Raw genomic sequence first — 12,550 nt, 5'->3', positions numbered from 1 at the left:
ACAAAATATATTTTAAAAGTTGCTGTAGTCAGGGCTTCTGCCGGCAAGAATAAAAGTGAGAACAATTTATAAGGGCAGTGAAGTCCTTATTAAAAAAGTTCAGAGGAATTTTATTTGGGGAAGTCACACTGAAGGTGTAATGCATTTTCTGTGGCTCCATGTCCAGTAATACTTTCGGAAAATACATACCTGAACTGGGCTGTAAGGTTCCATTTCATGAATATTTGACAGGACGCAATGGAGCTAAAGAAGGCAAGAAGAGAGAATCGTTTGAAGTTGATGTAGTAAATGCTTGGTTGGAGAGAATAACATGCATTTGAATATAATGAGCACATTTTTTATTGATCACCGCATGACGTTGAGGAATCGCACGAGATTCAGCGCATAAAAAACAACAAGAAGGATTATGTTAAAATCATGAGCAATACATCAAGGTCTTGCTTAAGAGGTGCAGGCTATAATTATTCTGTCATATGTGCAGCATTTTGAACAGCCAATGCATTACTGCTCCAAGAATACCACGCTATCTGCTCTTCGGCTGCAGTGAATCCAGACGCATGATCGGAGGAATGACTTTCGCTAACAGTGTTTGGTAGGAGAGGTGGGGTGGAATTGTCGGGTAGAGGTAGCTGTTGGACGTTGTTCGATGTGGCATCATGCCACCAAGCGGATATCTCATACGCGTACCACAAAGCATAAATGTGCGAAAGTGGCATCCGAGAAACAAGCCTTTACATATCCACTATGTCTTGCCTACAGCTGCTTCACCTTTAGTTTTGGCTTGTGACGGTTTCACAGTGAACACTCATAAGCAGATGGATTATCGTGCTCTTCGCGCTGAAATTGGGAACAATGGGGCACTAACCCATTTGGCGCATTTACTTGTTTGAACACATCTAGCACCTGTAGTCAGATCAAAAATTGCTGATGGGTAGTTTATCCTTTTGAACCGGCAACTTCGCGTGAAATTGTTTGCCGAAGGTCAGAAATCAAAGGACATTACAATCATAGCGGAAAATGTTCATGCAGGTGCCTTTGGACAACGCAGGGAAGCAGGCTTTGCTCTAATTTCCCTATTGTTCTCCCAGCCCACAAAATCATAATTTAACGCGTTTCTTTTCTATTTTATTTTCTTGTGACGATGATTTCTTCGTTAGCCTAAAGCTTGCCAGAGGCACTTTGACACTTTTTTCTCACTTTTTATGACACCTGCCGTAATCTTCTTCTACTTTAATTATAAATTATGCTTTCCAATTTGTTTCCTTTTTTCTTGCAATAGCTTGCGGGCCTCCTGCTCTTTTTTGTCTGACTATTCTTTTTCTGTTTAACCATATATTTCGCCCTTTTTCTCAGCTCAGCAGCTGTTTCTTCTCCCTGGCACCTTCAAATTATCCAGCTCTTCTTGGCTAAATCGGACTTAACCTTTGCTTCTGCCAGTCGATGACTCACTGCACTTCTTAAGGAAGCGCTTGCTAGAGCGTCAGCTGTATCGCGTCGATTTGTGAGGTTCACTTTATTCCCGAACCTAAGAGGCCACGCGTTCCTAGGATGACACTACGTATTCGTGAGCTGTATGTTGCTTCAGCTTGCACTGCGTAGCAAGCATTGTCGTCTTCATCGTCGTGCCTACGGCTGCACTATGACACAATGACACAGCACAAGAGAACTATGGTATATGCCGTACCAGATCATGCCTCGTGTAAAACTGCAATGCAGTCTCGCGCTGGGCAGCAAACATCATTGTCTTCATCATGCTCCGTCTGCAAAGCACACTCGCGCTGTGCAGTGAACGTCGTCTTCTTGATGAAGCTAAAACTGCGGTTCTCTTTAATTTAACCTAGGTAGGCACGCCATGTCCATATGCCCCTACACTAAAGACAGAGACCGTAGCCGTGGCCACATACTTTTGAGGCCATCGCACAACGAGAAGCCGATCTAGCCATTGCTGAGAAGCGTACCAAGCGCGTAAACGAACCACAGTGACTGCGTCCGCAGGTGATGCCTAATGATCGTGAAAGCTGGCTTACGTACAGTTGACGCTCTGCCATTTTTTTCTGCTACAACTTTTGTTTAACAAATGAGTTTTTCTTCAGTTTACCTCTGAAGCGCATACCTCTTCATATTCATGTTTAATAAAGCTAAGCCTATCATCACCTAAAGGTGGGCGGAGGCTTTCTCACCTCTTTAGTTTTGCCATTTCCTGAAATAAGAAGTGTATTACTTCTCGTGATGCCCCTTGTAACCAGGGGGGTCTACGGTGGTATATATTACTTGGTAGGATATTGCTATATGTAGTTTTGCAAAGAGCATTGTGAAGGTACAGTGTCGAATAAGATTTTATTATCGGGTTTGATTTGTGAAATAGTGTGTCCGCACTTGGCGCTGCCCGTGACATGTAGACGGATGTATCCATCGCATTTGAGGAAAGGCATGCCGCACTAGAGGGCGTCTCATTTCTTCTTCGATATGACGTTTTGACTGCTCGATTGAGGCGTCCACCGAGGCGTGAGACAGTTTTGTCCATCTTCATTTTTGCGAAAAGTTTGTATGACAATTAGGCTGAAACACAAGGTCCAAGATTTTTGCTCAGCTCTGGTGTCCGTATGCCTGCTTTCGCATCAACACCCGAGTGAGGATGAAGAAGAGGGTTGCTTCTCTGGCGGGGGTTGTATCTGAGGGCACAACAACAGCCTATTGCAATAGCGTAAGAAACACGTTATTCAGGCAAGCGCTCCGCAAAATCTACCAAACATCTGCCCTACTTATCTCTCGTTGCCCGCAATGGACCCCGACGTCACCGCCATGTCGCAATTTCTTGAGCAACGCTTCCCGACTGACTTCCGGAGAAACTCACTCAGTGAGGAAGCCCTCAGTGAATCCACCGGCCCCGACAAGGTACGCACGATGTCGTTCCAAAGGTATGAGCCGCATGGCCAAGCTCACGGTCTATAGGTTACCGACATAGCACTCAAAACTCAGTACTGTCCACATAGCACGAATGCGTCACTGTACGATTTGAATGCTTCGCATTAGGGCATATTATCCAAGTTAAATATTACCAAGTCATCTATGCAAGCAGATGAGGGCCTAATACTTTTCTCCATCCTAGAAGGAAGAAAAATTCTTCGTTATAATAAAGTTCACAGATGTGCAGTTCTTGGAAGCATCAGATGCTAGAGCGCATAGCGCTTCTAGACGCAGGCTCAATAGGGCTACCCAGCACTAATCATGCTCAATCTTGAGAGCTGCAAAAGTTAACTTCAAGACTTCCAAGAAGCGCAACAAGTCAACCTTTCCTTGACGCACTACTTCTAATTGTAACACAAATGCTGCTAACCGTAGAGGTCTGTTATTAATATGTTATGTGAATGGGCTAACCTACGGTCGCGCTGAGTAGATAAAACCGGCCTTAAATATAATGGCTTTCGCTATTGACTAATATCGTTTGGCAATACTATAGCCCTTCAAAATACCGCTACTCTTATGTTAAAAGCGACATTCTAAATTCCCCATGCGGAGAAAAAAAGTAGCTTTTAAGTTTTTTATTGGGCTCGTACTGAGCGTGTACAACTCCCATATAAAGCCAATGGGATGCGTTCTTGACATTATTTGTTAGGTCAACTGGTGAGTGCTCTACGATACTCTTGTAACAAAACTAAGGAAATGCATGAACCTGTTGGCTACAAGCCTAACCTTGCTTTCAAGGTTGCTCGGCGCTCAGAACGTGTAGTGAAGACTGCGGTAAATACGAAAGGTAGATTTCGGACAATGAATAGCTACCAGCTGCTAGCCTCGCGAGAGAATATCAGTGTAGGCATTGGGTTTTATGGCAGAGTCTTAAAGTGCGTATACGTTTTAAGCTCAAAAATACCTCCTTTGCCTACTATCAATTCTACATGCGATAAAGAGCACTCAGTGCACCGTGTAACATTTTGATTGTACTGAGAGCTAAGTTGAGATTAATTACTTCATGTGCAGTCCCCTCAATGAAAATCCTGCAGCACCTTTGTAGAAGCATAGCTCCTCGATTGTTGCCTCAAATAGATGAGCCGGCTCTAGAATGTCAGCATATTGAGCGGAAATACATCGTTGCCTGCTTTCTTTCTTTAAAATATTTGATGATTGCAACGATTAGGCCCAACTTACTACTGAATTGAGTCGCTCTATGGAGGTGAGGGAGGGAGAACTGTTCTTCTTCCTCGGAGCTGTTTGATTCCCAGGTAAGTTCTGAAAAGGAGCGACCGCTTCCGTTTTCCTGGAAATATTCTAGGAAAGGTCACCGAAGCCGGCGTGAGTTCAAGGGTCTTATGTGCGATGGTGGGTCAAACCACTTCTGCAGGGTGGCAGGTCGATGGCGGCCCAGGGCTTCAAGTGCTCTCGTCCTGATCATGTTAAGCGCAGAACAAGTCAACATGGGGTGTTAAGCCGTGATTTTCACTCGGATGTCGGGTATTTAGGGCATGGGTATGAGAGCGGGTTTATAATGTTAATCCTTGCTAGTGACAGAAGTTGGCCAGTCTGGCCTTGGCGAAGGACAGATTCCATCTTTCGGAATCTGCTGGGTGGATGGCGATATATGCACCTCCGTGATGGCCAAATGCTGAAAAATGCTTCGACGAGGGCATTCCGCACAATGCCATTTTAGTTCTATCTAAAGTGGCGGCGTTTGATCTAGATTAGCGACAACAACCGCGGATGCTGAAAGAACAGTGGATCCAGGCAAAAGTGCGAAATAGCTACTGTAGCACTGGCTTGGTCTGCCTTGTCGTCTTCAGCGATTCCTTGACGTCACTTGAAAATTTTCATTGAACACTCAAGAATCGTAGAAGTTCTGAGAACACCTTTGATTACGCGAAAGAGACAGGCGATTTTGTCATTTGAAAGGTATTGATTGTAGTGCCGTACATAGCATCGCATATTAGTATCGTCATAGAAATTGATGTTTTTTGTCGCGACTATTTTAAATCCCTCTGTTGGTCAGAAATGTAAATATGCTACCTCAAATGTTACAATATGCTACAATATGTTAAATATTAAATAGTTACCGTTCTGAAGGCAGGCATTGCATAATATAGCAACTCTACTCACATAGTAATATTGCTACAAATGAAAGTTTCACTATTATATATCGCCTTCAAGAAAAATACCCAGCGGCCTTTGAGCTATGCAGCTCTTCTATCGTTTCGGGCTTACCAAGCTGCTGACAACGACGTGGCGTACTATTATTTTCGCAGGTTCCCCGTGTTCTCGTGCGCATGCTCACCAGTCTGGCGATGCTGCTGCTCTCAGCGATCATCGTGGTCGGCATTCACCTACATGCGCGTGCTTCAGAACCGAAGAAACCCAAGCTATTGGTTGTCGGCGACGAAGCGAACAACTTACGCAAACCAGACCCGCGCATCCTCGACCTGACGCTTGGTCCACCGGTCACGGACACCCCTACGCCACACAAGGTACCATGACTTTATGATGAAACGTTTTGTAGAGCTCTACCCAGTCGGAAAAAACTACAGAAAATTTTCTGATGTTACGACAGAATTTCTGTGCGGTTCCTGACGGGAAACCTGTTGTGACAACAGAAAATTCTGTAGTAACATCAAATATATCTGTAGTTACAACAGAAAAGTGCTACAGAACTACAGACAACAAAATTATACTACATAAAAACTACAGAACTACAGAAAAGTACTACAAAACTACAGAAAATTTGATGGATACGACAGAACTACTGGATATTTTGTCGTATTTTTGACACAGTTCTGTAGTTTTTTTCGACTGGGTAACATTTCCCCATTAGCCAGCGTCGAAACATAGCTTATAGGAACTTTAATTACGTTAACTAAAGAAACGTTGATGGTTTGCTTTGCAAATTGTAAGCAAAATTATCCTAAGCTTTGAGCCTGCAGTGTGGGCTCTGAAATGATCCGAAGTTGACGGCTGAGCGTCAGTTTTTACCCCAAACGTTTCAAAATGGCATGACCTGACCAACGGTTGCGGTAGCTTGTCTTCATAATTGTAACATTTTTTTTAATCAATTCTGCGATCTATAGCCATGCTATATATCAATTTCAATAAACAGCTAAGATATCCTCTGTGTGCTTGTAATTCAAAGTGAGAACAGTATATGGGTTCTGGGCATCGGCAATAAAACCAGTGTAATCATAGAAGTACAAGTGCATTACTGCTCTTAGCAAAATGATGCGTAGTGGCTAGAGGTTGATATAATTTTCCATAAACCTGTGTGTAATTTATTATTTTTTTGCTAGGGCCCAGTGAAGACTATGGAGGTGCCCAGATCACCAGATGCGCATACGACCGTGCAACCGCTTAAAGAAAAGATTCAACTAACAACGGTAAGCATCAATCTTCGGAACTTGACCGCTGAGAAGACGACGCAGAAGCAGCCGGCGGATCAAACAACAGGGCTCGGATCATCGCCAAGCGTGGACGAGACGCTTTCCGCCACGGAGGGAGTACAGAGCCCGCCCGTTTCCAATGACAGCGTCATTTCTCCACCCGTGCGTATTGCAACCCTTCATTAACCTATTGTCAGAACGTAGAAGAAACTCAAGACGGAATTTCCGCGTCTGAAGTTCAGTACACCTTTTGTTTTCATCATGGCTTTCTTTGTCCTTGATGAAACACACTGTGATTGTCCATCGTCAATAATTCATAGATATTTCGTTATGTGACTAGACCTATCCTCGAAGACAGAAATCTCTGAAACGGTTTTTGAAAAGCGCAGTTCTGATGTTCTCAGACATTATATTGTGTGGAATGCAGGAATTCATAGCTTTGGAATTAAAGCGCCAAATCAAGCAGTGAAATTCCTAGCATCTGCGGAGACAAATGACATCGCGTAGGAAGCTCGGAGAAAGTTAATGTACATTCTGGGTGTGCAATAATTACGGTGTACGTTTGGAAAACTCCTGTAATTGTGGAAAAATTTTACACGAACTGGTAGACTTTTGATAAGGCTTCTACAACTTTTAAATACAGATGGATGGAGCATTCAGGGCTATTGAACAGCACATGTATTATTGTGCGTATATTTTTCAATTTTAAACAGCGGCACAGTCATATCACAAAAATTGGATAAAAGATGCACGCACACATTCAACATTTGGTCGAGACGGTACGAAATAACCTCTCAGGTGTAAGGTAACTATAACCAATGAAGCAAGCCTTTATCCGCGTTATAATAAACGACACAGGTAACATTATTTCAAATTTTATTGGCATGTGAGAACAATGCAGAGTTAAAACCAATTTTTGGTTTGGTCTATTTGGCACAAACTGGAAATAATGACGCCAATTTAGTATCAATATTCTAATAAAATAACCAGAAAAAGAAAAAGGAGCATAAATGAAACCAAATCTATTTCGAAGTCGTCAAGGACGTTCGCCCTTAAAAGAATTTGTCGCACAGTACAAATATTTTTCTTGCTTCTGTTCTCGTGATTTTTCTCCGCTCGTCCTTTCAGCTGACTCAACAGAAGCTCAGATTATATTTTTTTCCTTAACACAATATAAAGCGCTACTTGGGTAATCAGAGGTTGAAGCTGCAATTTTTTACGCGTTTGGGAGTGCTGTGGGCTTGAATGTACTGCTGCTTTATTTTAGTCTTAGCACAGTTCATATGCACGTATAGAAGTGCCACATATAAAATGGACTAATTATTACATATCGGGACGTGGAGCATGAATAACATTGTTCGTGACGACGTTCTTACGATCTAATTTTAATGTCGCTCTCTTAAGCTTAACATATGTGATCCAGTGAGGCGTGCGAAGATGACAGTAGGATCTATATTTGTCCGCCTTGCACAAGATGAGGAATATTTTCTCTGGTAGGATCAAAGTAAAAGATCAGCACTCATTCATCTGAGCTTGAAGTGGAGCAGGGTTCAAAGCCATAACCAGAGTTCTAAATAGTGTGTAGTATATGAAAGCCTACGGAAGCAACATGTTTTATTTTTCTACACTCAGTACTGCGTCGACATAAATCTGTCGTGAGAGCTGTGTTTTGTTGCAGTTACTAAAGAAGTTCATTCATGACTGCAATTTATTTCTGCATATCGCTCGCATGTACCGAAGTATTTCGCTCTCTGTTTGAGGCTATAGATTGGAATCAAATATTTCCACAAAATTCTTATGAGTCAAGACCTACGAATACTTCTTCGCTATTGTGTCCATACAGCGAGCAGTGATGGCCCATTTAATATTGAAGCAACTTCATGTTTTTTCGTTTTGTTCATAGTAAGGACTTGTTATGTGACACCAGTCTGCGACAAGATTTAATGGTGCCACTTGCACGGGGACAGGAAATAGAGATAAAGAACTTTTTGTACCGGAAACAATGGCGAAAGAGTTGATAATGCTCCCATAATATCTAGTATGAAAGGGAAAGCTAGTCCAATAAAACACGACTTTACCGGTTTGGATTTTGGTGAAACAACCTGCTTACTGATACTACCGTAACCACACTTTTGTTTGGGAAAAAATCAAAACTTGCTGTTTACTTTCTTTACACAAGCCTACAAGAACTTCGTGGAGCATATATTTTCGAGAGTTCGTTCACTGCGTTCATAGACAAAGCGCACCAAGTACTTAACATGACATCAGGAAACTAACTATGGCTTAGATTGCATCCACCTTTTTGAGTTTCTTCATTTTACGGAGCTAAACTTTTGACCCTCTCTAAAGGTGTAGAAGAGTAATGCACTACTTCACTCCCACAACAATATTCAGCGTCAGCTCGATGATGATCACATTGGCTTCTTGATTTTTGATAGAAAACTAAGCACTTCCAAAAGGGTGCCTTATGCGTTCGGAGTGATCCATTGGCCAGAAACAAAGTGTTAACGAACTCCTTCAAAGCGAGAGCACCAAAGCGATATTTGTCTGCAGGCTCCAAACGACAAAGATGGCACGATCTGCCCAGCCGTCCATAAGTCCTTTTGCAATGCCAGCGGACCGGCGCAGTTCTTCTATGACCCGGACGAAGGATCGTGCGTAGCTTTGAGAGCCTACAAAAGTCACGTTTGCAACCGCAGTCCGAACCAATTTGCCTCTTTGAAGGACTGCTTTGAGGCCTGCGTGAAGGGCCAGCGGGCGCCTGAACAGCGTTGTGTGCAGAACCCACGCTTTGTAGCTTGCACTGCCGTAGACACTCGCGGCACCTGGTGGTTCCACGATGGCCGTAAATGCGTTCCCTGGTCCTTCTTGGGTGGCAGATGTCCACTTGCCTCGGCACCTGTCTTCGACACCGTGACAACGTGTGAAACGCAGTGCAATGATTCGCGGTCGCGTGTGGAGCGCAGATGCCAACTACCGGCGTCCCAATTGTGCGAACCGTCGCAGCTCCGGCTACCGTTTTTCGCCGTTCCGTCGGTGACTGATAAAGGCACCGCTTTTCAGTGCCACAAGGTGGACTGGGAATTTCTGCTTCAGCATCGCTGTCTGTTGGGTGGCAACGCATTCGTCAGTCGCGATGAGTGCCACGACACGTGTCGCCGCGGAACGCAGAAAAAACTAACTGTTTTGCAGCGCTTCCTTCGCAACTAGCAAAGATCAGCATGCGTTCAACGACATGAGCACATCTGGGTTACTTTGTAAATAAAACCAGCATAACTTCAGCACCTTCGTAATTTAATGTTTTTCATGCTTTCCTAAGTACATGCATCTGTAAAAGACCAAAACATGGAGTAAGCTTTCTTTTTGTTCAATGATTCACCTTGACCTTGAATAATTTGTGAGCTCGTTTCGGTTGTCCGCCGCGACTAATTGCAAAAGCCTTACTTTCGCACGAGAAATCTTTGTTTAAACATTTAATAAGTTTTAGCCCTGCATCGGTAGGTTTCACAGGAGCTAGATACGGCTCAACTAGGAGTCATTTTGCGCAAATAATTGAACTGGGGAAAAATTGCGCCAATCTATGCAGGCCACAAGAAAGAGAACGAGACACATACGCTACTCGCAACTAAACATGCTGTTTTATCCTTACTGTTTCTACTGAGTGTTCTGTTCGAGTGGTCTACCCTATTCCCTTAACGTGTGGAAAGTATTATGTTGGCCAAATTGGCCGATGCGTGAACGAGCGTTTGGGGGACCATGTGTTGCACACGTAATCAAGTGCAACGGATGCGAGGCGCTGTTGAATGAGACGAAGATTCTAAAAGAGTAAAAATAAAACAGCACCTGTTAGTTTGGAGGCATTTTACATCAAGAAGTTTGGCAGTCGGTGTATCAGCATCCCTTCTTTATCTATTTTCGCATCAGAATTAGTTTCGGAAAGGTGCTATTCTAATTGTTTTTTTTTTTGTTTTCTAGACTCTTTCCTTGCCTCTGCGTTGCCCTCATGGTCGTCTTTGCTCTTCCTCTCTTCCATTACACCCTCCTTTCCCATTGAAACCGCCTCATATAAGGTACCTTATGATTTCAATAGAAATTTAGTTATGAACAGAGCCTGTGTCTCGTTTTCTTTCTTGTGGTCTGGATGGTTCGGCGCAATTTTTACCAATTCAACTATACAACAAGTGGCCCAAGAGTTAAATGGGGAAATAATGCCACTGAGTACTAGACACTGAGAATAAGTTGTACATCATCATCTCTGCAACGCACTTCCATAGTCAATACGAATGCAAATCCTGCTTTGAGAAACTACCTCCAGCTTTGGTGGCTACACTAGCCGAAGGCGAAAATACTGCCTTGTGAGCTTTGCATTTATACCGGACCTATTTGCCACAGAGATAGATTGTCGCAAGCGTATCGTCCTCTCTTTTTCTTGGGAGCCATGAATGCACCCATATTTTTTTTTGCGCTATCATATTGAGCGCATGCCTGTGAGATTGAGATAAATATTGTTTGCTTTTATTCTGAATACTTTATATATATGGTATTGTGTCAAAGAGCGAAACGTTGCCGTAAACGCATCATGTACGATACTTCTCCTTTTGAATACTAGACTTTATATATTGAGTGTTGTCTGTTGTTCTTCCAGAGCATTGATTACCGTACTTTATTGATATTCAACAGCAGAGAGGATCCTCAAATGTCATGGATCAAAAATCTCCAGTAAATATCTCTTATAACTTTTTTAAACGAACAACTTTCATAGAGGCAACCGTTCTCTTTGCATTTCAATACGTTTCTAAGCACGGCGGCTCAAACAAACGAGTAAAATGCAAAGCGAGATTGCGCTGTTCAGCAGTGTTTTCAGGTCTGTCGGTATCATGAATGCGTCAAGATTTCATACGTTCATCGTTGCATTGTTCCTAAAAAGAAATTATTGTTTGGGAGTTTTCAAGAAGGATCAACTTGTTCCTTTTAACGCTTGGTATGCTTAATAGTCGCATAGGTAAAAGTTCATTGTCTTCAAGCATTTGAAGACGCTAAGTAGATTGGAGGGATAATTTACACTAAACTGAACAATTTTGAGTTTCCAAAATAAGAAACTGCGCTCAATTATTCAAAATATGGGCGGTGACAGGTATTACGCTCACTGAAGGTCAGTCTTTCTGTATTTCTTTTTTAATTATTAGTGTACTTATTAAAAATTTTGCCACCTTTTTTTATTACAAATGTGAGTTTCCAGTTTTAACTGAACGGTAGATTGCCCCTGGCATATCTTGAGGAAGATAATTCCGAGGCCTAAGGTGAGTAAACATTATGATGGGAGACAATGCAAAGCATAGAATGAATTAGAACCAGGAAAGATAAGAGTTAGAAGGAATGTGTTCAGTTAAATATAATATTAGCAAGGGCACTCTGGCAAACTGGTAAGACTGGTAATCTTCGGTAATCTAAGTTGCAGTAATCTAGGTACAGGAATTTTTATTTCGATTTCTCATGGTCGCCACCTCACCTACAGGCACTCTTTATATCTCTTATAGCTTAACAGCGGTGGTTACTATTTCGAAGCTATCCCTAATCGGTTACTTTTGTACTCTACTGCACAGATTGTAATGCCTATGCCATCGGCAAGACCATTTTCGCTAATGCACTTTCTGTGTACGCGGTGTATAACAGAAACATTTGTGTTCTCTCCCAAAAAAGAAAGCGGGGTCGAGCCGCCTACCACCTTAATGTAGGGCATTTCAAAGATATCAGCGCGATCCTTAGCACTGAGGGCTTTGCCCATTCATTGCAGGTCATGATAGTGAATCCTCCCTCCTTAATGCTATCGTGTTTTTTACTGTGTTTGCTATTGCTCTTTTTTTTTTATCGCTATTCTTAACGCTTGGTCAGCCGAGCATTCCAAAATGATAGTTTTATACACCTGATTATGTGCAGTTCACGAACAAAAAGAAAAAGTTCTCTAGCTCATACTTCATAAATAATGCTTTAGTGCAATGTCTCGTCGAAGTCAAATATATGGGCGTCACATTAACGCCGACATTGGACTGGACCAATCACATTCAAACTACATGCGCTAAAACATCGCCTTTTACATCTTTTTCAAAGAAACTTCAAGTGTGCACCAAAAGCCCCGAAGGAAACATCGTACAGCATTTGTCAAAAGGTTAAAGCCCAGGGGGTCTACTTCTGGA

At 42.6% G+C, this 12,550-nt stretch overlaps 1 protein-coding gene across 1 annotated transcript in view; it reads left to right on the top strand.

The window, feature by feature from the left end:
- The window catches only part of LOC146178597 (uncharacterized), a 75,709-nt gene extending 66,049 nt beyond the window's left edge, over positions 1 to 9,660 (top strand). The window contains exons 2-4 of the mRNA XM_084579786.1: positions 5,235 to 5,453; positions 6,267 to 6,518; positions 8,910 to 9,660. Coding sequence (XP_084435912.1) covers positions 5,256 to 5,453; positions 6,267 to 6,518; positions 8,910 to 9,566 — 1,107 coding nt within the window. The 5' untranslated portion in view covers positions 5,235 to 5,255 and the 3' untranslated portion in view covers positions 9,567 to 9,660. The remainder of the gene's footprint in view (positions 1 to 5,234; positions 5,454 to 6,266; positions 6,519 to 8,909) is intronic.
- Positions 9,661 to 12,550: the final 2,890 nt, after the last annotated feature.

The sequence above is a fragment of the Amblyomma maculatum genome, chromosome 9, assembly GCF_055883805.1.
Source record: "Amblyomma maculatum isolate TAMU_Amacu chromosome 9, ASM5588380v1, whole genome shotgun sequence".
Lineage (NCBI taxonomy): Eukaryota > Metazoa > Arthropoda > Arachnida > Ixodida > Ixodidae > Amblyomma > Amblyomma maculatum.
This window is presented reverse-complemented; position numbering and strand designations above follow the sequence as displayed.